The 26,438-nt window shown below is 40.2% G+C and overlaps 2 protein-coding genes across 8 annotated transcripts in view; one reads left to right on the top strand and one right to left on the bottom strand.

Moving 5' to 3' along the window:
* The window catches only part of slc23a2 (solute carrier family 23 member 2), an 86,258-nt gene that overhangs the window by 12,559 nt on the left and 47,261 nt on the right, over nt 1–26,438 (top strand). Inside the window, exons 1-2 of one of the 7 annotated variants that reach the window (XM_084694932.1) lie at nt 11,183–11,458; nt 23,115–23,337. In XM_084694932.1, the coding sequence (XP_084551058.1) occupies nt 23,233–23,337 (105 nt within the window). In that variant the 5' untranslated portion in view covers nt 11,183–11,458; nt 23,115–23,232. Of the gene's footprint in view, nt 1–11,182; nt 11,459–18,934; nt 19,056–23,114; nt 23,338–24,403; nt 25,939–26,438 lie in introns of those variants that run through there. The other 6 variants (XM_084694933.1, XM_084694936.1, XM_084694935.1 and 3 more) reach the window with 6 other exon arrangements.
* Nucleotides 16,859–17,858, bottom strand: LOC146219332 (E3 SUMO-protein ligase ZBED1-like). The gene is made up of 2 exons (XM_084694939.1): nt 17,716–17,858; nt 16,859–17,530 (listed from the first exon to the last, which is right to left on the bottom strand). Exons 1-2 carry the CDS (start codon nt 17,841–17,843, stop codon nt 17,080–17,082), a joined length of 579 nt encoding a protein of 192 aa, XP_084551065.1. The 5' UTR covers nt 17,844–17,858; the 3' UTR covers nt 16,859–17,079.

Here is a 26,438-nt window from a genome sequence, read left to right as displayed (position 1 = left end):
TGTTGAATGTGTTAATTTAGTCCAAGCTCTTCCTCTTGAGTTTAGTGGAGACTTAAAATCGATTACTGGCTGACCCTGAATGGGGTAGCCCTTGAAGTGATCCCCAAAAACCCTTTTAAAAGTAATACACAACATCCGAGTTGGACCGTTTTTAAACATCTGATGCTATAATGTGTTCTAGGTAGAGGGTGTAAGTGTACTGTGGACTGAGCTGGCTGGTTAAGGGACCCTGAGCTGGCTGAAGATGGGAGACTGAGCTGTGTCAACATTATCAAACAAGCAATAGGTCTCGTCTGCTCTAAAAGTTGTTTCCAGACCTTTTACCTTTGTCATTGTCTTTCTTGCTCTGTCCTTAAACATCTAAATATTGTTTTTTAATTTGTTTGAACTGGATGAAATCATACTTCACAGGGAGGAAGTTTTTATGTTAGTTTAGGGGACCATAGGTCCAAGAAACATGAGAACAGGTACGGGGTTGCACAAGGAAGCTGCCTAGGTCCATTACTTTTTTCTCTTTATATGTTACCACTCGGTGACATAATCAGAGAACATAACAGATTTACATAGCTATGCGGATGACACACAACTATATATCCACTGAACCCAACGATGGAATGGCCATCAATTCCATTACCAACTGCCTGTTGGCAATAAACAAATGGATGAATGATAATTTTCTTAAATTAAATGAAGACAAAACTGAAGTCCTACTATGTGGCCCCAAATCCAAAAGAGAGTTGCTTACTAAGAATCTAGGAGGCTTAACCCCGTCTTAAACCAGAGGTGACGAGTCTCGGTGTAATCCTGGACTCAGATTTGAATTTAAACTCTCACATTAATAAAGTGACCAAAACAGCTTTCTTTCACCTGAGGAATATAGCAAAGGTATGACCATTCATAAACCAAAATGATGCAGAGAAGTTCATTCATCCTTGTATACAGCCGGCTGGACTACTGTAACACACTTTTCGCTGGTCTTCCCAAGAAAACCACTGAAAGACTACAGCTCATTAAAAATTCTGCAGCTAGATAATTAACAAAAACTAAAAGGAGAGATCACATTAGTCCTGTCCTAGCCACTTTACACTGGCTCCCTGTTACCTTCTGAATTGACTTTAGGTCCTTTTCCTCACATACAAAGCTCTACATGGACAAGGACCTAGCTACTTTGCTAACTCCCTTATAAACTACACACCAGCTAGAACACTGCGATCATCAAATGCAGGTCTATTAGAGGTCATCAGAAGCAGGCATAAGAAGATTGGTGATTCGGCCTTTGCCAATTACGCCCCAAAACTATGGAACAAATTACCCATAAATATTAGGGAATGAAACACTCTAGACATTTTAAAAAGACAGCTTAAAACTTACCTTTTACCAAAGCATTTAAGTTATTTTTATCTCAAAAGGGTTTTACTACTTGTATTAGTTATATTATTGTTCTTATAGATTAGCTATTTCATACAGCATGATTGCAACTAGTTGTGGCCTTGAATACATAAGTGTTACTGAAGTGGTATACCTACTCTTGGCTAATTATAATTATGTATGTACATAATTCAGGACATTGATTCATGTCATTATTATATGTTTAGGCAACACACACATAAAACATTACTGTACATTTATTTGAACAATGTTCTGCACATTTCATTATCACTTAACTGTTAACTTGCTCTGATGACTAATAGCAGCGCAATAATATAACAAATATGCTCGTTTAAGTGGAATGTTGCAATGTTTCTTTAGAGAATACCTGAATTGGTCATCCATTTGACTTTCTTTCCATACATTTGAAGCCCAGTCGACCACTGTCAATATATACCGGCTCACCAAAATGCACATGTGAATGTTTACTTCCTACTTTACACGCCTAGAATATCGGGGTATTCAATTGGTGGATTTTATGAAGGTGTCATGTATATGAGCTCTTATTGGATGTGGACTATAGTTGTCCGGATAACATGCCTGTGTCGATAAAGAAAACAATTTTTTTTCCTTGAAACATGTGCAAGAACTGGACATGCCAACAAACTTTTTAAGGGTTGTAGAAAAGTTTTGAAGCGATAGAAAAAAATCCAGGTCCTCCATCGCCAGGGATTGTTCAAATGCATAATTTTGAGTTTTGGCCCACCGCTTTTAGTCTGGAGCCCTGTCAACATACTTAAATTAGCAAATGACTCAAGCTAGACTAGCTCAGAGCCAGAGAAAAAGAAAGTTGCAACATGCTTTGATCTCGACGACACATGATCACGTGGTTCATGTAGCTCGCTGTAGTTTCCAAAAAACTCACTGCTGTCAACCGGTTTGAATGGTTTTCAATGAAGCTGGCCAATGGAAGCTTTCTCAGGCAAATGATGAATGAAACAGGCTCAGTTAAAGAAATCCTATATTCTTGCTATCTTCAGCTGACTCGTATCTACAAAAGACAGTCCTCCCTGACGTGTTTGGTGTAGAATGGAGTGAAATACAACATTGTGAACCCACTGCCAGTGAAACACAGGAAAAAAGCTAGAGCTTCTTTGTCACGTGGTTCTGGTAGCTTGCTGTTGTTAAAAAAACACTGCACATCCTGTTTGAATGGTTTTCGGCGGGACAGACGGCAGCACCATATCGATTCACGGATATTTTCGGTATATAAACACATAATGTCAATTGGTTACTGGTGTGTTGTATCATGTCTGATACTTCATGAACATTTATGTATTACATTAACTTATAATACATAACGCATCATTGTGAAGCAGAGATAGAAATGGCTATGCTAGCTACCATACTGTACCAAACAGTAGCCTAATGAAGACTATATTGTTTCTACTTAACGTTTAACCATCTGTTGAAGTAAATGGGACGTTTTTTTATTCATCAGCCCACTTACAATTTACCTATTTTCTAACAAGCTATAATCTTACGATACATTTTATCTACAGCTGGCTACATGAAATACTAATAATAAATATAGCTTCAAGCAGCGATGCGGGTTCCTCTGAAAAATTGCAAAATATTATAAAAATGTACATTGTAGAAGGTCAAGAGTTGGACAACAAGTGAGCAAAATTACTTCATGTTGGGCCAACTACGACAGGCTGAATGGGGATATGAACTCATGAGCTTAAGGTTACAAGGCAGCCTCTATCCTCTCTGCTACACATAAACTGTTGAGAATGTATGAGTAGAAAGGGCAGAGTATTAGCTTTGGTCAGCTTTGGGACAAAGGTTAAGAAACGGTTGACATTTCAAAGTGGAATTGCACAAAATTGCGGTTGGTATTTTGTAATGACGTCATCCTGTTAACTAAACATTCAAATTTAAGACAGGCTAAAAGACTGCTGCTGGATTCAAAGCTACAACCTCATACTTTGCCGGTCACTGTCCCAGTCCATTGAGCTATTCTCAGTATTGAATATTGTCACATTCAGTTACTGTATAAAAAAGTAAGCTGTTTCTTCTGTTGTAGGAGTTGTTAGATTAAGCCAAAGTTTAAACTACTCAAATTCTATCATATTTTGACATACCAAGGTGAAATTGTTGATGGTACTTCAGAGTGATGTCATCTTGAACCCTATTAGGTTTGAAAAGCAATCAGTCCAAATTATATTTGATTAACAAAAAAAATATTGAGGCAATGTGGACATTTACTTAAATACACTTCTTTCAGCCATTTTGTATTGCATTTCTTATTCAATTTGACCCTTTATAAAAACATGTATTAGACACATCTGGAACAAATTTCAAGTCGATTGGATCTATGGTTCATGAGGAAAAGGGTTTTGAAGGTTGTACCAAATTTGGACAGTACAAGAAAATTCATAAGTCTGACAATATGGGTCCTTGAGGCTTTTCTGTTCCCCATGAGAAATAAGGCATTTATAAAAAAATTCAGGCATTTTAGAGTAATGCGGTGCTGGGGAAATCATGTAGACTTTGGGCGTGTTTTATAGCGCTACCTATGGGCGTACATGGGCCACGAGCCGTCTGGGAGTAATGAGTGACCTGTTGAATCATTGGGCCAAATCGGAAAAAATCGGGTCCAGGGCCTGTTCCATAAAGGCCGCTCAAAAAAGCTTGACTTAAAGTCCTAAACCAGACTTGAATAAGTTTAATTAGTCAAGCGGGGCTTAAGCGGTCCCATAAAGGCCAATTTCAGCTTACGCAGTCCTACTAATTCAAGTCAGATTTAAGTAGTCAAGCTAATTGCGCGTGCACCCTATTCTTAAGCAGCCCGAGAGGTAAAACATGGATCATACAATCCACCACGGCAAAAGCAATGCACACGGCCACGTGACTTCTTCCAGTAAGAACGTTCCCTTTAAATTGTGTACAATGACAGCTCCCTCATCCACCGCTTCAATCAAAATAAAATGACACGGCATGATTGACGTCGTGAACGATAGGCTACGTAGGTCGAGGACCTTTTTAGACCTTTACTTCGTTGATTAAAAAATACCCTCTAAACTAATCTAAATTGACTTTTTTGACATAGTTTAAAAATAAATAGCCTACTATTAATCAATACATTATCCAGTAGCCTAACTTTTTAGCATGGGTTTTGTGTCAGGGAAATGGAGGGCGGATTTAGGTTTGTTTTGCAATTGTAGGCTACTGTTAACAATTATATTGCTATGATAATTATACTTGGATATTTTAGATTGAGGTATAGGCCTATGACTGATGCGTAAACATTTGAAATCACAAACTAACATCCATATATTTAACGGCTAAGGTGTGTAGCCTATCAATGCATTGTTCATCATTGTTTAATGCATTAGGCTAAATGTTGTAGCCTATGTAGGCTATTTAAGTTGATTTTTTATCAATGTTGAACATATTGAACTGATGAGAATAAGAAAATGAGAATATACGTGGCAAATCGTGTTCCCGTTGGGTCAGTGTTACAAGAAGGTCTGGTTAAGCACCAAGTCACGCTAAGCCTGACAGTTAGCCTGCCCCGGACCAGACTAGTTTCGCAGCCTAAGTTGCCATACATTTACATTTAGTCATTTAGCAGACGCTCTTATCCAGAGCGACTTACAGTAAGTACAGGGACAGTCCCCCTGAGGCAAGTAGGGTGAAGTGCCTTGCCCAAGGACACAACGTCATGTGGCACAGCCGGGAATCGAACTGGCGACCTTCTGATTACTAGCCGACTCCCTCACCGTTCAGCCACCTGACTTCCGAAAAAATTACTAGAAAACAGCAGTCTGGCCTATTGCTAACGCATGTCTAGATTATCTATTTGAAAGAACTGGAGAAACGCAGGTGATAGATACAGGATACGTTAGCATTGCTAATAACTGTTACCGACAAAATCATACTACAGCTTGCGGTTGTGATGAACGTAAGGTGGGAACGCTCCTGCTTTACATAGTCCGAAGGTTTCAAAACCGCCCTTGGTGAAATGGTTCCCGCAAATGTCTCGAGGGTCGAACTGCACAGGGATCTTCTATGCTACGGTATAGACAAACATCAGCCATGTCCGTCTAGTCAATGTTAGATAGACTCTAGCTTTTTATTAACGCTGATTTGCAAGCAATGCAAGAACAGCTCGATGGCGAAAACACGTAGACTGTAGGCATGTAAACTAGTTTAGCTTGCTAACGCAAGAGCATAGATAGAATGTCTGATTTAGCCTAGTTTATTGGCAATGGGGCTACCATTGTTTTATGTTCCTGTGTTTCATTCAAATAAATAACCCTTGTTGTTATGCAAATCTACAATTCACGATGCATGTTTGTCCAGATTCTTGTCAGGTTATATTTTAGCAAGATATCTAAAGCTAGCTAACTGAAGCTGAGTTGAATCACGATATAATTTGGTTGCTAAGATGTAAAGTTCTTCCCACCTAGCGTTACTGTGTCCAATCTCGACCGCTGTAAACTACTATTGTCCAAACCTGAACGGGGTTTGGACACCAAGTTTCCGGTCTTTTTGACACCATTTTCTTTTGCAATCGCTAGCAAAGTGTAAGTAATATTATTTTAGGCATACCAAACAATCTACGTGTCAAATTTCATAAACATATATGGACGTTTACATGTCTAAATGATTTAGGAAAGTTACATTGATGAGGAAAAAGCCGAAAGACCACTCGGGCGACGCTTTTTACTATGACATGAGAAGAGTTCAACAAAACATCCAGCAGGTGGTGGTAAATAGTCCCATTGAGATTTTATCGCATAGTTTGGAGATGTTGAAGCGTAATATCTTGATGTCCCCGTATATATTGACAGCATTATAGAAAGTTTGGTGACCCAGGATCAAGTTAATATCCCCGGAAAAACAGCAGCAACCTAGTGTTTACTACGAGTATAAGTGCGGTCTGGTTTGGACAAGGGTAGAGCACGGCTAATTTACCGGCGCCAGCGTCTTTTTACCGGCACTAGTAAAGGATAAGCTAACTTCTTTTTTTTTATATTTAGTTCGAAAGGTAGTAAAGTTAAAGCTTAACGTAAAATCAGTAAATCAGCTGAAAGCGTGATACAATCATTTTTATCAATATTCGAAGTGGCATTTTATCAGAATGTTAGCTAAAAACTGGTCGGGATTAGACACAGTGACGTTAAGTCAATCCAGTTTGCTTCGACAACAGAAGTGGAAACAACTAACATTATCATTGTGAGAATGCTGTTAAGCATTCTCACTATTGTTTTCCTGTTTCTCTTTCTTATTATTGTTGGAATGCTGCTTCAGCATTATAATTTATCTTCTATTTCTTCCGTGGCACCTTTCAGCGCCTTCAAATCTTCAGCTATTTAAACCATTCAACTATCAAAAGATTCAGCAGTTTCAGGCCATGGGGGCTATGACTTTTCAGCTTTGTACCTCTTATAGTTGAATTAATATAAATCAATATTCATAATATTTTTAACATGGGTTTCCAATGGAGTTTTCTTTCAAATCCTTTCAAACTTCTTCAACTTCCAAATCCTTCTTCTTCCTCAATCTTTCAGCTAGAGCCACCATTTAAACTTTAAAACGTTGACAAAACCCTAAACTATTTTTAAATAATTCAGCTTTTTGATATCTATTCAATTTTTTTTTTATATCACTGATTATGTTTCATGACTTTTTCGAACCGTTTCTGAGATTTACATGGGTGTGTACGAGGAAGCCCAGAGTGCAGACTGAATGAATCGCTTAGAGCGGAAGGAAGCTTCTGGTGTCATTGAAAACATATTTCTAGTTTGCCAGCATTGCCACAATTTTCGCTCTTCATGCTTCGTTTTTGGATCAATAGATAGCTAATTTTGTGCTAGTTGTAGACAGTTGTCTGTGGAATCCAAAAGACTTACACATTTGTTCAGAGCCTCACGAAAGCGAGACAACGTCCAACTCTCGCCCCATAGAGTCCAATGCAAATGTGGTGATAAATTCGTCACAGAAAACAAAAAATAACAAGATTTATAAACTGCCGTTATAGTCGTATTTCTGAACGCACAGCCATATAAAGGACATCTCTGGTTTCGGCAGAGTCTTGGGTCTCGGAAAATATCTTTTTTTTTTGTATTGGACGTATAGTTTTGCATCTACGTTAACTTGTTTGAGGTGTGGATTCTTGCTAAATTTCTGGAAGTCTCTGCCTTCAGCGCATTAGCAGCCATAGCTGCACCATCACCGTGGCAACCACACAAACAAGCGCCAGTCTCTTACACAGGTGATTGGTATTAGCTGATTAGTGGAGACACAAGACAAGCGATTCAGTCAACTTGTCTCATTAAAAGACTAAGAGCACCACAACACAACTACTACCACTACTGATACTGCTATATCTTATGCCACACAACAACTACTAATTCTGAAGATGCTGCTAATATCTCTTTTGCTAACTACTATGCTAATGCTACTGTTTTCTTCTACTACGCCACTGAGTGCGTTCTCTTGACCATGGAAAAACCCGATAGCAATTGTCACTTTATACCAATAATACGATTACTCCGTTTACATGTGTAATTAGTTATGCGATTACTCAAACACATCTACATGATTCTTTTTATTAATCGTTGTATGGTCCACGGACAAAACGTGCACCATCATTCTTCTGCAGCAAAGTGTCGTCGTGTCTTCCCGTATCAGCCCTACTACTGCTGTATGTTTCATTCAATCAAAACATTGAATCCTACTAGGAAAGACGAGTAAACACACTCAATGATAGGCTACATCTGCTACTGATATTACTATCCCAACTATAATTTCAGCTGTTAAAACTATAATATTCTCGTTACAACGATAACTTCTTCTGTTTAACAGTTCAACTTTCAGCTTATCCCGCATTGTAGGCAATTTAAGCTCTTACAGCTTTGTTGATGCAGTTCAGCTTCCACACTGCCTCTTGAAATTAAACTTTTTCTTCGATTGCTTCACAACGTTCAAACGTATTCTCCCGCATAGTTTTTAAGCACTGAGCTTCGTTAGATGATGCAGTTCAGCTTCCACACTCCCTCTTTTGAGTAAGTCATACATTTGTTAAATTAATTTCAGTTTGAAGGTATTTTCTCATTTCTGTATCTTCAGCCATTTGAAGAAAAAATAAATAATCAGATTTCAGTATTCCAACGCATTTTCAGCAGGAAATGCATGTTCTAGTTCAACTTCCTCTTATTCTATTTCTTCCGCGGCACCTTTCAGCGCCTTCAAATCTTCAGCTATTAAAACTGTTCAGCTATCAAAAAATTCAGCAGTTTCAGGCTATGACTGCTATGACTTTTCAGCTTTGTACCTCTTGTGCTTGAATTAATATAAATCAATATTCATAATATTTTTTACATGGGTTTCCAATGGAGTTTTCTTTCAAATCCTCTCAAACTTCTTAAAACTTCTTCAACTTCCAAATCCTTCTTCTTCCTCAATCTTTCAGCCAGAGCCACCATTTAAACTTTAAAACGTTGACAAAACCATAAACTATTTTTTTTTTAATTCAGCTTTTTGATATCTATTCAACTTTTTTCAATATCACTGATTACGTTTCATGACTTTTTGAAACCGTTTCTGAGATTTACATGGGTGTTTACGAGAAAGCCCAGAGTGCAGACTGAATTGCTTAGAGCGGAGGGAAGCTTCGGGTGTCGTTGAAAACATATTTCTAGTTTGCCAGCATTGCCACAATTTTCGCTCTTCATGCTTTGTTTTTGGATCAATAGATAGCTAATTTTGTGCTGGTTGTAGACAGTTGTCTGTGGAATCCAAAATACTTACACATTTGTTCAGAGCCCCACGAAAGCAAGACAAAGTCCAACTCTCGCCCCATAGAGTCCAATGCAAATGTGGTGACAAATTCTTCACAGAAAACAAAAAATAACAAGATTTATAAACTGCCGTTATAGTCGTATTTCTGAACGCACAGCCATATAAAGGACATCTCTGGTTTCGGCAGAGTCTTGGGTCTCGGAAAATATATTTATTTTTTGTATTGGACGTATAGTTTTGCATCTACGTTAACTTGTTTGAGGTGTGGATTCTTGCTAAATTTCTGGTAGTCTCTGCCTTCAGCGCATTAGCAGCCATAGCTGCACCATCACCGTGGCAACCACACAAACAGTCTCTTACACAGGTGATTGGTATTAGCTGATTAGTGGAGACACAAGACAAGCGATTCAGTCAACTTGTCTCATTAAAAGACTAAGAGCACCACAACACAACTACTACCACTACTGATACTGCTATATATTATGCCACACTACAACTACTAATTCTGAAGATGCTGCTAATATCTCTTTTGCTAACTACTATGCTAATGCTACTGTTTTCTTCTACTACGCCACTGAGTGCGTTCTCTTGACCATGGAAAAACCCGATAGCAATTGTCACTTTATACCAATAATACGATTACTCCGTTTACATGTGTAATTAGTTATGCGATTACTCAAACACGTCTACATGATTCTTTTTATTAATCGTTGTATGGTCCACGGACAAAACGTGCACCATCATGCTTCTGCAGCAAAGTGTCGTCGTGTCTTCCCGTATCAGCCCTACTACTGCTGTATGTTTCATTCAATCAAAACATTGAATCCTACTAGGAAAGACGAGTAAACACACTCAATGATAGGCTACATCTGCTACTGATATTACTGTCCCAACTATAATTTCAGCTGTTAAAACTATAATATTCTCGTTACAACGATAACTTCTTCTGTTTAACAGTTCAACTTTCAGCTTATCCCGCATTGTAGGCAATTTAAGCTCTTATAGCTTTGTTGATGCAGTTCAGCTTCCACACTGCCTCTTGAAATTAAACTTTTTCTTCGATTGCTTCACAACGTTCAAACGTATTCTCCCGCATAGTTTCACTCCCTCTTTTGAGTAAGTCATACATTTGTTAAATTAATTTCAGTTTGAGGGTATTTTCTTATTTCTGTATTTTCAGCCATTAAAAAAAATAATTTCAGATTTCAGCATTCCAACGCATTTTCAGCAGGAAATGCATTTTCTAGTTATTATTGTGAGAATGCTGTTAAGCATTTCAACTTTCTCAGCTTTTCAACTTCTCAGTTCTTCCGCCGTTTTTTGGCCTTTAACTAGTCCTGCATACTTTCACCGATTCATACAATTTTTGTATCAAAACGTTCAGCTCCTTCAGGAGATGATGGCTATGACTTTTGGTATTTCTCACTTTTATACTTTTTAAAGAATTAAGGTTTTTGTGCAAATTAAACATTCAGCTCCTTCTTGATTTTTATGATTGAGCAGCCAGCGCTCTTTTTCTGGTATTCAACTAAATTGTCAAACAAATTCCTCTGACGTTCATATAGTTTAACTTACAGAAACAAGTTATACCTTAAAATGTAGGAAAACTTGTCCTCTTTCAGCCAATGTAACTACTAAAGAGCTCACATTTACAGATTTTCAGCTTTGAGCCTTGAAGCGAGAGTAGCCTTTCAAATTCTCTCACTAACTTCAATGGAGAGGTGGGTAAAATTCGTCAGAGAATTTCGAAAGTAGACGTGTTTTTAAACTGCCGGTAGAGTCGTATTTCTGACCGCACTGACATATAAAGGACATGTCTGGTTTCGGGAGAGTCTTGGGTCTCGGAAAATATCAAAATTTTTGGGATTGGACGTATAGTTTTGCGTCTAGGTTAACTTGTTTGAGGTGTGGATTCCAGCTAAATTTGTGATTCTCTGCCCAGCTTGTTAGGGATCACAGCTGCGCCATCACCGTGGCAACCAAACAGACACGCACCATGAAAGCAGAATTGGGTGACGTTTTGGAAACTGCCAAAAGAGTTGTATTTCTGACCGCACAGACACATAAAGGATATCAATGGTTTCGGCAGAGTCTTGGGTCTCCGAATATATCCTTATTTTTTGGATTGGACGTACAGTTTTGCGTCTAGGTTAACTTGTTTGAGGTGTGGATGCTAGGTAAATGTTAGTTTTTCTCTTTTAATCGAGCTAGCGCGATATGGCTCTCCATTGGACTTTTTCTTCAACTACAGTATCGACCAAATTGGCCAAACAAGGTATGTACATTGAGCTTAAAGTGTACATAATCTAGCTATATCGTTTTTATTTTAGCACGTTTTAGAGAAATATGCAAAAATCGAGGAGCGACTGTCATAGCTGACCGTCACGAACAGCCAAATCAGGGCTGGGGTAGCTAAGTGTTTGCTGCAGCTGGCGTTAAGGTGCCAGTATGGTACTCCGACTCCGTTAAGGATGGGCGGGCCGCCGGATAGGACGGATTAATTAGCATTTCTGTTGCCTTTATGGTTCTCCGAAGGCTGGGGGTGCTGAAAACAATTCACCGCCAGAACAGTAGGTGGAGAAGCGTTTTTTTGTCGAAAACACGTTGCTTTGTTGCGTCTTTGTAAATTAGAAATCGTCGTTGTTTATCTCCCACCTCTCATCACACGTGTGACACTCTAACCAGCTGTCACTATTCAGACGATGAGTGCAGCAGGTGCAGTCACATAATATTATAGTAAAGACAAACTCAAGGCCTCAAGGGCATTCAACCCAAGTTGGTATCGCTCTCGAACTTGGTTAGAGTACTCAGCCAAGCTAGCATGTTTCTGCTTCCCTTATCGACAATTTGGAGCCAGCAATGATGAAGACATCACCTTCATTAGACAAGGTTTTACCTATTGGAAAACGGCAATGTTTATTTTACATAAAGCTCAAAAAGCTATTCTGCGTTCAGATGAAGGGCAAAACAAGTTTTTCTCTTGCGCTATGCGCGCTTGCATTTTGTCAACAAACACTGAGAAAAATTTGCACATTTATCCTCCAAGAAAAACAGCAGATTGTCCAAGAATTAAAAGGCGGACTTAAATTGCAGCATAATATGCCCTATGTTCACAAAAGCTACAACAAAAACACCATGTTTTTACATCGTTACTGACGTTACATCGTAGTTACACCTGGCCCTTTGACGGCAACCATGCTGATGTGGCCCTCGGTGAAAATGAGTTTGACACCCCTGCGATATAGACAAGGCTCTGGTATTGTGAATTCATTTCTCCACCAAGTGTATAATCCAATGTGAAAAATGATAAACAAAAAGACTGATATAATTGGAAACAAAAAGATCCATACAAACTGTATGTACAGTCAAAACTACAATGTACTACTCTAGGTCACTAAATTGTGGTAGTCAGTGCACAGACAACAAACTCTCGTTTCTGAATTCGCTAGAGTAGAGCATAAACTAGCTCACAATAAAATTTCTCTCCAAGAAGTTCTCATCACAGACGTCTTTCAAAAAGACGACCTTAGAGAAAACGCCTTTCTGTCGAAGTCGGAAATGATGTTGTTTGGAAATTATGTTGTAGCGGACCAATCACGGCCAAGGGGTATCCGTCGCGTACAGCACGGCACGACGGATCGACAGGAATTTAAACGGTGCAAAGGTCTCCGACGGCCCCGCAGACGACGGAGAGGGCGTTTCAGGGCGTTCCAACTATGCGTAGGCCCTTCCCATGTGTCCGTAATCGTATAGTACGGAGTAGCATATAACAGCCTTTACTGTAATCCTACAAACAAACGCTTAGTAACTGGAAAGCTTTTACTTTTAATCGACGATATTGAACACAGATGTTAAGTAACTTGTCTACCGAAATATCTTCTCTGTTTTCAATTTGAAGTTGTACATCTAGCTTATGTAGGAAATCTTCCATTGCATCCTCTAGCTTCACGCCTTCGGTTATTATTCAAGCCTACGGTGTTAAAACATACCACTTTGACACACTTGCAAGAACTGATCCGCTGGTTAGATGTAGCATGATCTTATTATTTACGTATAAAAAAACTCACCAGGGACAACAACAACATTGGCAACCCTGCACTATGAATTATCATTTTGATTTCATCTTAAATTAAGTGTCTGAACAGGACTGGGTGTGCAGGCACGCATGATTAGTTTCTCCTCCGTCTTGAACCTGAAACCTAGATTCTAGGTTAGAAATGTGGCCAGTCTGTTGCCAATGTTCAGTGGTTGCTACGTTTTTCCAGTAAGTTCAAATCATTCCAGTGTTGTCCTTTTACCTTCAAATTCGTTCAACCCAGACTTCAGCAACTGGTTTTCTGCTCAATTTTCAAATTTTCCTGCAGCTCATCTTTCAGAATTTTTCCCCTTTTTGTTTTGCATTTTTCTTCTTCTTTTCTTCTGTTTTCTGCCTTCATCTTGCACCAGGTCCTTTCAAAAATACCTTTCACAGCGGTACCTTCTAACTGCCAGTACTTTTGCATTTTTCTTATCTTTTCTGTACTTTTCTGCGTTCATCTTGCTGCAGGTCCTTTCTAACATACATTTCAGGCCTTTTGAAACTCCAGCAAATATTTTTTTGCTAAATGTTCTCATTTTTATGCATTGTTTCTCTTCTTTCAGATTTTTTTCACTTTGTTTAGCGTTTTTCTTCTCTTTTCTGTCGTTTTATGCCTTTGTCCAGCCCCTATTTAAAATACCTTTTCGATCGCTTTGAAGCTTCAGCTTATAACTTTCTAAAGAATTTCACAATTTTCAGCTGTTACTTGCACTGGCCAACTTGCAAAGACCGATGATAGCCGACCGAAGTTGAGTTAGCCAATGTCGTTAGCGATGATAGCTAATGTTAGTTTGCTAGCAGTGGCAGTATATAACATTTCACTGGTTCTTGCAGCTGTTTGTTTAGCAAGTCACAGTGTTTACAAGCCCTGATAGTGTAACTGAGACGACGCAGTAGATACGACTTTCTTGGATGTGCTAGGCTGGATAGACTGTTGCACAGTAAGTAGTTCTACAATGGTAGTATCGTATCTTGCCTTGTAGTGGCAGCATCATACATTTAAGAAATTCAAGACTTGCATGTACAGTAAGTAATGTCACATTAAATAATGTATTTAAACTCAAGCTAGTGTGGCGTGTCACTCTTCAATGCCACAGGCTTTTCTGGCAAAAGAAACGTTTTCATTTCCAGCACATTCAGTGAAGTTTGGCTAGCAACAGCAGCTAGGCTAGCTTGCTCGACTGAGACCGACAGAAATGGTCGCTTTTGGCTTATTTACTGATAATGATGGCTTCCAGCAAACTTCTTTTGAATTTGCCATTTCCCCCTAAATAAATGTCCAGCTTATTTACGTGTTTTCGGGCATATTTTCAGTTAGTACACTGTTTGAATCGCGATTCCATCTGAAAAATACTGCCGGTGACAACGTTATTAGAATAGCTTGTATGTATCAAAGGGGGAGCGGCTTTTTTCATAATAAACTGACCCATTTGCAACCGACGCAAGCAAGCACACACTACAATTTCCCCAGATATTATACCCTCTCTCCTCTTTAGCGATGCTATAGACATTGATGCTAACATTTCACTGGGTCTCGCAGCTGTTTGATTGACTGAAATTATTATAAAATGTTATGTTCTAGCCATTTGCCTACTTTAGCAAGTCACAGTATTTCAAAGCACATATAATGTAACTGAGGAGACGCAGTAAATAATTCCTCTTTCAAGTAATAAGCCCCCGTTCAAGTGTTAGGCATCAAATTAGCTGCACGGTCTGTAGCTAGAGATATTGGGACGAAGATGCAATACAGTACGTAACAGAGTGTTTTATTCTGCAGAAATTGTGTAAATGTTTAATGTAACAAATACGATTTTTATAACACCTCAATTGTTATCATTTGTATATTATTACAGCTCATCTTCGTTGGTCAAAGGCACAATCTTTACCCGGACGTGACCTGTGATTGAAAAAGTGGAACTTATGTAGGCTACTTAGTGTAGTGCCTCAAAAAGTTAATGTCAGGCCCTGAATGATCACTAGATATAAAGAAAAAGTTGACTTCCACTCGGTGTTATTCACTGACAGTCAAAATAAATAGTATATGTGCACTGCTGTTCATAGACAAGCTCCAGGTGTTGTTGCTGCGTTGCTAAATGATAGCAACTCACCAGGACACTTTATCAACTCTCCACTCATTCTCCTCGGTACAATGAACAATCCATTTAATTGGCTTTGACGGCCATAAGGTCGACTTGGTTCAAAATTATACGGCTAGGGGCCATCATATACATTAGTTGTTCTTGCCACCTCTTCTTCATCCCAGTAGATCGCCATAGTTCTAGTACTAGACTGAGGCTACTCTCCTCCACGACTCCCCAACGTGACGTCATCGCCGAATTGCGCTATTATGCTAATGCTAACACAAAAACCGTCAAAAATTGGTCTTAAACACCATTTTGAGACACCATTTTGAGATTTCTTGAATAATATACATATCTTGAGTGCTTTTTGTACCCATTAATCAACAGTGGTGGTTAACCTGCCATATGGACTTTAACGAATTCAGCATATTTTCAGTTAGAGACACCATTCAAACTTTAAAATGTTCACAAGACATTCAGCTTATAACTTTCTACTATATGTTCACTATTTTCAGCTTTTTTAGCATGGTCAGCTATCCCCATTCAGGTTTTCAGCATTCTCACTGCTGTTTCGCAGGAACAGCCTTTTCTAGTTTCAAATTATAGCTAGTCAATCTGTTGAAAACAGTGTTGTGTAGACAAAGATTTATGCGTTTTTATTTCAATTCTCCACCTTCGGTGTTTCAGTGAGTGCTGTTGGCTGTGTTGCGTTTCTCCCCAGCTTCACTTGTTGAAAACCAACCAATCAACGCCCAGCTCATCTAAATATTAATGAGCATACCATAAAAGGAGAAAAGCTAGTGTTTATTCCCAGGTAAATTTCAGAGGATCTATCAGGGGGCATAGAACAGCACCCGGGCCACTTTCAACTCTACCAATGTTACATACCCTATTCGGAAACCTTAAGGAACAGTGTGAAGTAGCCAAAAAACCCAGTCAATCACCCCTTTAAATACCGTTGCTTTACATCAGTGGTAAGGTGTGCTACTTTCGTGTGCAAAATCCATTCATTCTCACTGAGGAGACCTGAGAAGAGGCTGCAAATCGGTCCTAAAGATGGCGGCGGCAAAAAAAAAATCACATGACTGAAACCCATGAATACAAGGCAAAGTCACCCGCCACTTTGAAAAAGTACCGTCCATAGGCTGGTGGCAGGTGCTAATTTCCCACCCTGCTCACGGCCCTGATCTTTTACACTGGATGGTACTTGACTGTACAAGCTTAAACCTGTGTAATTCTCAACGATGTGCAGTGTCAATCGGCAAGTGAGGTTATTTGGAGCGGCTTGCTAAAAATATATTTATTAGGGCTGTCAAACGATTAAAATATTTAATCGCGATTAATCGCATTAATGTCATAGTTAACTCGCGATTAATCGCACATTTTTATCTATGCTAAATGTCCCTTGATTTCTTTTTGTCCCATTATTTGTTCTCATTTTAATGCTCTATCAACATGGAAAAGTGGATCGTCTTGTTTTGTGCAAATATTTTTTTATTGAAAACAACATTGGCATGTAGTGTTCAATTTCACACAGTTAAATTTCATACCTTTTCACACAAACAGCCCCTTCAACACCCCTTTCTAAGGGATCAATATAGGGCGATACAAAATAAAATAAAGTGCACATGTAAGGTAAACTAGGACTCTCTATTGACCAGAGGCTCATCAACCCAGCCTCTTATTTCAGAAAAAACGAACATATGAAAGAATTAACAGTAACCAATAAAAGGCCTACTACTTCTTTGCTTTGAGCCAGTTACTCAAACAGACAAGCCTGTTGACATTTTCAGACAACAGGGAAGCTCGCTTCTTTTGAACAACCTGCCCAGACAGTGAAAACAACCTTTCAGATGGTACAGATGTGGCTGGTGTTGCCAAGTACTTGCGTGCAAGGCAGGCCATTTCACTGTGTGCCCCTTCATGTGTGGACCACCATTCCTGGGGACAGTCATCCATGCCAGCAAGAGGCTCTGCCTTGTAGCGCTCCAGACATTGCTCAATACTGTCCTCCTCTTCATCAGACGAAGACTTGTGTGCAAGCATGAGAGTTGGTTTCTTCATAGGAGGCTCAGGCGTGACTTGGTTAACCGGCTGTGCAGGCCTCTCCATTTCCAGGAGCAAGGCGCGGATCGCATCCCACACCTCAGCCCTGTGAGGTTTGCCCAGACACTTGAGGTCCTTAAACCTTGAAATGAAATGCAACTTTTATACAAGTACAGGTATAACAAAATTGCGACAATACCCCGATCTCTACAGTGCTAAATTCAAAAATACAAAGTAAAGAAGCAAGCAACCTAACAAAACAAACACACTGGTAGAAACAATGCTGAGAAGGAGGATGAGTGTAAGAATGAAGCATGGCTATCTGACCTTGGGTCAAGTGCTGTCGCAACTCTCAGCCATGTGATGTTGGTCTTCTCCTTGCGACCTTCCATGTCTGCTGCGAAGGTTTCTTTGAACTTGATCATGTAAGCTGGGTCGTCCTCAGTGACCTCCATCACTCGCTACAGATGACATAATTCTGGCAGCACCGCTGAGCAAGACACAAACTTCTCTCCTCCCAGAAGTTCAGACACATACCTGCAATAATATAGAGAAGCACTAGTTAGGCCTACTGTAATTCACACAGAGTTCTCTCACTCATATATTTCACACATGCATAGCTGCATGCACATAAACACACACACCCAATCATTAACGTTACTGTTCTGACACAGACCTACTTTGATTATTAAACTTTTTATAAGTGAACTTTCCATTAAGAATTGTATTGTCAGCCATTTCGGCGTCTCGCGCTCGCCATTCCAAACGTTAGCCTACAGGTGTAGTCGACTTCATGACAGCCGACAGCGGGCTGCAGCTGCCTGACTTGAGGCAGTGAATGCCATTGGCTGCTTCAAGTCAGCCGGCTGCAGAAGGCTGTCGGCGCAGCCGGCGCTGCATGAAGTCGAGCATACCTTACTCTTTGGCCGGCTCGCAAGTGCGGCGTGGCTGTTGTTTTGTTTCCGGTCTAGCTAGATCTGGTGTGGTGTTGTAGTTTTTCTAACATTACTAGTTGTCGCAACAGCATGAAAAAAAAACTACAAATTGCGTTAATCGCGCGATAAAAAAATCAACGCCGTTAATTTGGGTTTGCGTTAACGCCATTAATAACGCGTTAAACTGACAGCACTAATATTTATACGCGCTCGCAGTCATGTTAAGCTGGACTGAGCAATGGAGTTATGGATCTCACAATAATGGCCACTGCACTAGCATATGCCACCAATGGGCACTTGAACCCAGATGGTAATTGGATGAGGTGTAGTTGTATTTGATGTTAATGTGTATGTGCGTTTGTGGAAGGGAAAGAATGTCTGTGACTTTGTTTAAAACTTGAACACTCTCAGGGTTGGCCATTTCATCCTCAAACATTCTATAAAATCCATCAAATCTAATATACTGTATGAACACTGAGTAAACCAAATCAATAAATTATCACTGACCTGACTAATCATCTTACTGACCTTTTGCTGGTTGTCAAATTAACATCTGTCTCACCTCCCCACCCCCTTAAACCTCAACTGTCCCACTGCTTCTCCCCTCTCAGTATCTCCCCCACTCTTGCCTTCCCCTGCTTTCCCCCTCCTCCTCCCATCCCTATTTCAACCCTCCCACACAGATGCACCCTGCTGTTCAGCTCGCCAGGAGCGATGGGATGTGTCAGATAGGTATTGCACCCCCACACTACCCACCAGGGTAGAGGCGGAGTGGAGGGAGGGAGGGAGGGGGGAGGGAGGGAGGATGTGTCATAAAGGTAATATGCTGCGTTCAAGTTACCTCATAAGTCGGAACTGGGAATTACGTCACACTAGGGGTGGGGGATATGGCCAAAATCTTCTGTCACGGCATGAGGAATTTTATATCACGGTATAGTAATTGTTCTGTAAATTCAATTAAGAAATTGTACAAAAACCATACCGTACTTCATCATCGCACTCGATTATTTATTACAAACAAAAACAACTGCCTCACATGAGGCAACACTTGAGTTAAAACAAAAGATTCAAAAAAGGTACGAGTACGAGCGTTACGATTGGCTGATGCGCAGTCATGCCATCTGTGTGGTGACCTACTCACAACTCAATGCGGATCCGTAATGCCCTCCAACGAAAATTTCAAAATGAGCGAAAGCGATCAGTCTGAGTTTTACTATCCATATAACTTGGGTTTTGGGTATCAACCTTGTTAAAGCTCGGTCGATACGTTAAAGCCTCAGGTTGATATTTCCCGGCATGACCTCACTCTGTTAGTAAGTAGTTAGCCTTCACTAGTCATCCTAGATCAAGAATGCTAGTAACACCACCAGTGTAATTTTACAGCACGAGACATAACTTGAACAACAAATCGAATTGGTTACCTGCAGAATGGGTCCTAAAATATATAATTAATTAGCATCGGCATGAATGTGGTCCACTTAGACAAAATACACTCCGCATCGAAAATTCTGTCAGACCAACGCAAATGTGCTTCAAGGTCAAACGAAAATAGCAAATCATATAAAAGTTCAACTACAATTCTAAATATCGCAAGAATGCGATTTATATGATGGCTTATATACAATACAACAAACAGACATTTAATTGACACGTGTAATACAAAAATATAGGATAGGAGTATACGGCGGTTGAAACGGTATAGCCAAATCTCTCCCGGTAGACACATTTCTACCGTTGCACGGTATATACCGTCATACCGCACAGCCCTACATCACACCCAAGTTAACCCAAGTTGATCGCATTCCAGTTTCCAAAGTCAAAAAATAGCTTGGCCTTGCTTGTTGTGCTTGCCCCCCTAACACAAGTTAGGTTAGCCATTGTTAGCAAAACCCGATGAAAAAAATGCTTTATGCTGTATTTCACGCATTCTAACACCATAGCAACTAACACCATAGCAGCATGTCCACAGACAGTTAGACAGTACTGTGAGGAATGAGTTTTAATAAGGCACAAATATACAGAATTGCTTAAATATACAGTATAAACTTCAAGTCAAGTCAGTATATTTGTAAAGCACATTTAAAAACAGCCAACGCCGACGAAAGTGCTGTAAAAAGTTATCAAATGAGGCAAACAATAAATAGAAACAACAAACAAAACAATTTAGCACGAGTGACCCTAAATTGACTTAAAAGCCAAATAATAAAATTGCGTTTTAATACGAGACTTAAATGTCTCGGTGATGGGAGATGACTTGATAAAAATGGGCAATTTATTCCACAGACTAGGGGCCACAACTGAAAAGGCACGATCACCTTTTGTTTTCATCCGAGTCTGTGGAATGGCTAAAAGGAACTCGTTCGATGATCTAAAGGGCCTGGAAGTGTGATATAAGTAGATCTGAAATATACAATGGAACCAATCCATGTAAACCTCTTACACTGTTGATACAAGGCGCTGTTATCTTGGATTATGTCAGAGGTAGCGGGGTTCCTTTGACTTTCCGGGTTGGAATTCCGAATTGAGGGGGCGTTCCAGTTGAACTTGAAACTTCCATCTTCTGAGTACAACTGGAACACAGCATTAGACCCCAACACTATCCACGGGGGGGGGATGGAGAGACTAGAGTTGGGGGTACGATGGAGGGAGTAAGTGACACCTGGGGTTGGGGGGGGGGGTATGATCATACGGCAAACACAGACAGGGAGGGTGACATGCAGGGAGAGCAGAAAGGAGTGAGTGAGGATCATAGGGTCTCCACAAAGTCATCCCAAGGCATTCCATTATGTATCAAGTGTTAAAGTTTCCTCCATCCCTCACCAATTTCTTGACCCCCCCCCCTTTCTTCTTATCCTCCTACTCTTCTCTTCTACTCCTCCTCTCTCTCTCCCACTCATCCCTTTTCCCTCCCTCTCTCACCCTCCTCTCCCTTCCCCAGAAATGTATGGAGTCAAATTAGGGTCTATAATATTTTGCATCTGTAGAAAGAGTTTTGCATCCGTAGAAAAGGTTTTGCATCCGTAGAAATAGTTTTGCATTCTTGGAAAAAGATTTGCATCTGTAAAAAGAGTGTTGGTCAAAAATATTTTGCATAATACAAAACCTTTTTTGATGCAAAACTATTTCTACAGATGCAAAACTGTGTACAGATACAAAAACTTACGAGCGTGAAACTTGGCCGTGTCAAAATCAGGCCAAACTGTTGGCCTATCAGCACGATGGTTGTTGACTAGCCAATCAGAATGCTGCTCACAACCCAGTCGCATACTTCTGCGTATCTATGACAACGGTTTACACTTCTATTTCATGTGCCATATATACGCCAAATCCCTGTTTTGCATGCAGTTTATACACAAATTCCTCCCATTCATTTCTATCAACAGAAAATGCGTCTATATCACACGCAGAACTTCATCAACCCTTTTCATTTTACGTCATCATCCAGACTCGGATTTTACAAATGTCACTAATCAATATTGACGTGTGTGGTAAATATTATCATAGTTGTCCTGAGTTTTACAGAGTTAAATCAGAATAAATAAATACAAATCTTCATAATCTATCCACATAATTGCTGCCAGCCCGCCCTTCCATAGCTGGCAAGAACCGGGCCTGTATACAGCCTATATATTTTGCCTGTGTGTTTATCTTTTTTTATTTTTTTCATTTACAAGAATGCTGCTTGCTGTAGGTGGCAAATAGTAATTGCTGTTTGTTATTTGAAGGTGTTTGAGGTGAAAAATCCCCCACTAAAAAAGTATTCAAAGGTATACATTTGGAAGCTTCGATGTCGTGAATTTCCGTTAATACATCATCATCCAGACACTGATTTATCAATAAAGAGTTGATGACGTTCTGCGTGTGATATAGATGCATTTTCTGTTGATAGAAATTAATGGGAGCAATTTGAGTATGAACTGCATGCAAAACAGGGATTTGGCGAAATATCCATTGTTTCGCACTCCTAACCTGACTTTTTCACAGATGCAAAACCTTTGTATTATGCTAAATATTTTTGACCAACACTCTTTTTACAGATGCAAAACTATTTCTACGGATGCAAATCCGTAAGACTCCATAGTAAAGCAGCTTTCCTTAGCAAAGCTACTCCAACCCCAAGACCACTATGGGCAAATGTTCAATGACTTGGATTCCTTGTTAGTTGGGGTTAGATAGGATAGGGGAGTTGTAGGTCGGATAGGGGGGTTGGATGTAGGATGAGGGTGTGGCGGGGGGGTTGGATGTAGGGTGGGGGATTGGTGATGGCGTCTATGCAAGATGGGGGTGGGGGGGTGGGTGCAGAGCAGTTTGTTGGGTGGGGCAGCTGTATGTAGAATGGGAGAATAGTAGGTAGGTTGGAGGGGCATCCTACTTACAGTTGACACAATCCTTTTTTTAGTGTTTACATCTCTTAGAGGCATGTTAAGATTAGAGGCTAGGGCTGGAGTGAGAGTTAGGTTAGAGGCTTTAGGACTGGGGCTGGAGTTTAGATTAGATTATCTTATCTCTGTGTAACACGTTTGCAGAAATGTTTTTCAAAAAAACATTCAAAAAACCTTTTTGATGACATTTAAACAGCATTTTTATTATATTTACATGACATTGTTTAAACTCTCAATCTATTGTCTTTTTTTCATTCCATCTCACCCCCTCTTAACTTAAAGTGCTTCATGGCATGTTAAGAAATATAAAAATGTCAGTCAACACACTGTGTAGTATACAAAAACGATAGTGTATAACAAGTATTCTCTCTCTCTCTCTCTCTCTTTCTTTCTCTCTCTCTCTCTGTAGATGACTCATCCCTGGAGTACATAAGGGAGTTGAAGAAGTCAGAACTGTTTTTATCAGAGAAAGATAAAGGAGAAACTGAGAAAGCAAGGGAGAAAAAGAGAAAGAGTGTCAGCGAGATATGGGTGTGGGGAAGAATACCACGTCTAAGTCGATGGATGGAGGAGGAGATGGGGGGATGTATGAAGAGGAGAGCAAGCATGGAGCAGACTTCTACCCCATCCCAGTATGTCAGCTGTTATGCATCTATCACACACACACACACAGATTCTGCAATGAATGTATCAGTGCTGAGACACAGGCTAGCAACTGTAGAGGGATGAAGAGAGGGCAGCCAGGAAGACACAAACAGAGGCAGGCAGGCAAATACACACAAAGACAGACAGAGCGACACACAGACAAAAAGAGACCCTTAGTGAAACATACATGTCTATAAAGGCAGAGTTTGTGTCTGAAACCCCTTTTCCACCAACGTGAACCGGGAACTGGTTCAGAGCTGGTGCTAGAGCCGGTTTGGAGCTGGTTTAACTTGCGAGCCTTCTAAGAACCAATTAGTTTTTCCAGGGGCTAGAGAATCAGCACAGAGCCACGTCATTACGTCCCTGTATGTGTCTTATGTTTCTTAGCAATGCAAACGCCAAGCACAGATTTAACGATGGCGGACGTATCCTTGCTACTGATGTTTTGGTTTTGCGAACCTACATTGGCATACAAATCTGTCCATCAACAACGAGAAGCAAGATTTGTTTTCGTATGAAATTTGTCACTCTCTAGCGCCCTCCGAACGCACACGTAGGCCTACCCCTTTTGTAATAGTTTGCAAAGGTCCCTCTAATTAGCTTTAACCTCTGTTGAGGACCAGAGGGAAAGGACTTTTTTTTTTTTTTTTTTTTTTTTCATGGACCACTGCTGCTTTGTTTTAAAGTCCATATTATAGGCTACTAGTACAGCTAGTTATGTTTTAAAAAAAATGCCAGTAGTTTCTGTTGGTCTTGGTAACATTGTCATGATAACCCCGCAGACTTAAGCGGTTCTCTCGCGGCTCTTAATTCTAAACCAGATGTCTTTTGGGGCTAATTTGGAACCAGTTTTTCAGGTTTTTAGCTGGTTTTTAGGCTGTCGAAACGCAAATAACTGGTTCGAGATTAAGCACTGGCTCCGAACCAGCACCCAAAATGCGTTGGTGGAAAAGGGGTATGAGAGCATCTACTTAGATCTGGTACCCCTTTTCTACCAACGCATTTTGGGTGCTGCTTTGGAGCCAGTGCTTAATCTTGAACCAGTTCTTTTTTTTCAGCCTAAGAACCGTCTCTGAACCAGGGAAAGTGGTTCTTAAGTAGCACCAAAACATTTCCAGTCTAAATTAAGAACCGAAATAAGAACCGCTTGCGTTAGGGGCAGGGTTACCGTGACCAACAAGACGAACAGAATCCTTTGACCGCCATTGCTGTACGTTTTTAAAATTCATATTTTAGCTAAACGGTACGTGTAAATCAGCAAATCAGCATCTTTATCGTCACATTTTAATATGACGATAAAGATGCTGGGCAATGTAGTTAATAAATGGGCAATGTAGTTGCTGAAAATGTGCTTATTTTGTTGATGGAACTGCAAATTTGTAAATTTGCTCTGACTTGACGATAACCTAGCGAGCATCGCAGTGCAGTGCAGTAACTAGTTACTGCATTTGATCATAATCCTATCAAATGGGTGAAATGGCAAACACAAATTTAGATTATAATTTTTTTTACTTGAAGTATGAGTCTATATTTAAAACAAATGTAACACATAAGCACTAGACAGCAAAAGTTTACAACATTTTGCGCTGATAATGCCAGTGTTGTCATACTGCTGCGAGTCCAGGGTATTGCGCAATAGCCAAGAAATCCAGCATTTCAACCATGCGTTCTTACGGTGAGTTTACACTGCAGCGACACGAATCACTTGCCATCGCTCGCCTTCCCACAGTGCACCACACTAGGGGGCGTGTCATTCTTTTTCTTAATGTCTCTGTACACATACTGAGACGTACCGTACAGGACTGTATATGCAGCCAAACAGGCGATTAGTTTCTCCTCCATCTTGAAACTGAACGTTACGAGTAACAAGAAAACACTCCGATTGGCCATCGCTAGCGAAAATCGTTTTTTAATTTTATTTAACCTTTATTTACCCAGGCAAAGATCATTAAGAACACATTCTTATTTACAGTGATGGCCTGACAAAAAAAGCACAAGCTATTTGAGGGAGAGGGGAAGGGGGCTAAGGAAAAAAAATCTGGTTTAAAAAGCGGCACACAACCACAGCAACAACAAAAAACAAGCAGGTTTAACAAAGCAGGGCATTAATAAGATAGGGAGACAGGGGGGACAAACATTTTAAAAGCACAAAGCAAGACAGAGATTATTTACAACAACCACAATCAAAACACAGACTGACACTGGCAGGTACGAACAAAGGATACAGGCAGGGGACAAAACATAACAGGCAGCATAAGTACAACAGGAGGACAAACTAGGCAGTTGGCAACAGACAAAAGACAAACCATGGGGATGAATAGACAACAAGATACTCAAGGGGGGGGGTTAAAAGTTAAGAAAGCATTTACAGGGTTCAGTGAGGAATGCGTGAAATGGTTTCTTTGAAGACAGGGACGGAAATGAATTTGTCCAGTTTTAAGTGTTTTTGCAGAGCATTCCAGTCAGAGGCGGCAGCGGACTGAAATGTTGCAAGACCAAGGGTGGATTTGAGTTTGGGAATTTTTAACTGGATATGGAGAGGACCAGGTGTTGTGCGTGACAGGAAGAGGATGCAGCAGGTGAGACAGGTAGGGGGGTGTCCGGTGCAGAAGGTCTTGTAAATGAAGATAAGCCAGTGAATATTAAGACGGGTGTGAAGTGAGAGCCAGTTTACCAGGAAGTAAAGAGTACAGTGGTGCGTGTGGAAAGGGGCGTTAGTGGCAAAGTGGATAGCAGAGTGATAGTGTGTCGAGTTGACAGCGTGCCCTTACATGCAGATCTGTATATGGTGGAGAATGGTCATTTTGATGAGGGTGAGTTTAGCGGAAGGGTTGAAGGAGAGACTATTTCTGTAGAGGAACCCCAATTTGACCTTGATCTGGAAATGTAGCTTAGAGATGTGGTGAGAGAAGAATAGTGTAGAGTCTAACCAGATGGCCAAGTATTTGTAGGTGGAAACGTGCTCCAGGGTAGCTCCCTCACAGGTGGCGATGTTTAATTGGTGAAATCGCTCCTCATTTGCATAAAGTTGAAAATATCTCAACTCAAATTGTTTGGATCGCGTCGCTACTCAATGCACCACGCAAGT

The sequence above is a fragment of the Hypomesus nipponensis genome, chromosome 28 (assembly GCF_054491055.1).
Source record: "Hypomesus nipponensis isolate SF chromosome 28, ASM5449105v1, whole genome shotgun sequence".
NCBI lineage: Eukaryota > Metazoa > Chordata > Actinopteri > Osmeriformes > Osmeridae > Hypomesus > Hypomesus nipponensis.
Note: the sequence above shows the minus strand (reverse complement) of the source record. Positions and strands in the feature narration are given on the sequence as shown.

Coding starts and splice junctions, on each gene's coding strand:
- LOC146219332 (XM_084694939.1), bottom strand. CDS start 17,843: ATGGAGGTCACTGAGGACGACCCAGCTTACATGATCAAGTTCAAAGAA. Junction 17,531..17,715: donor GCGACAGCACTTGACCCAAG/GTCAGATAGCCA, acceptor TTTCATTTCAAG/GTTTAAGGACCTCAAGTGTC.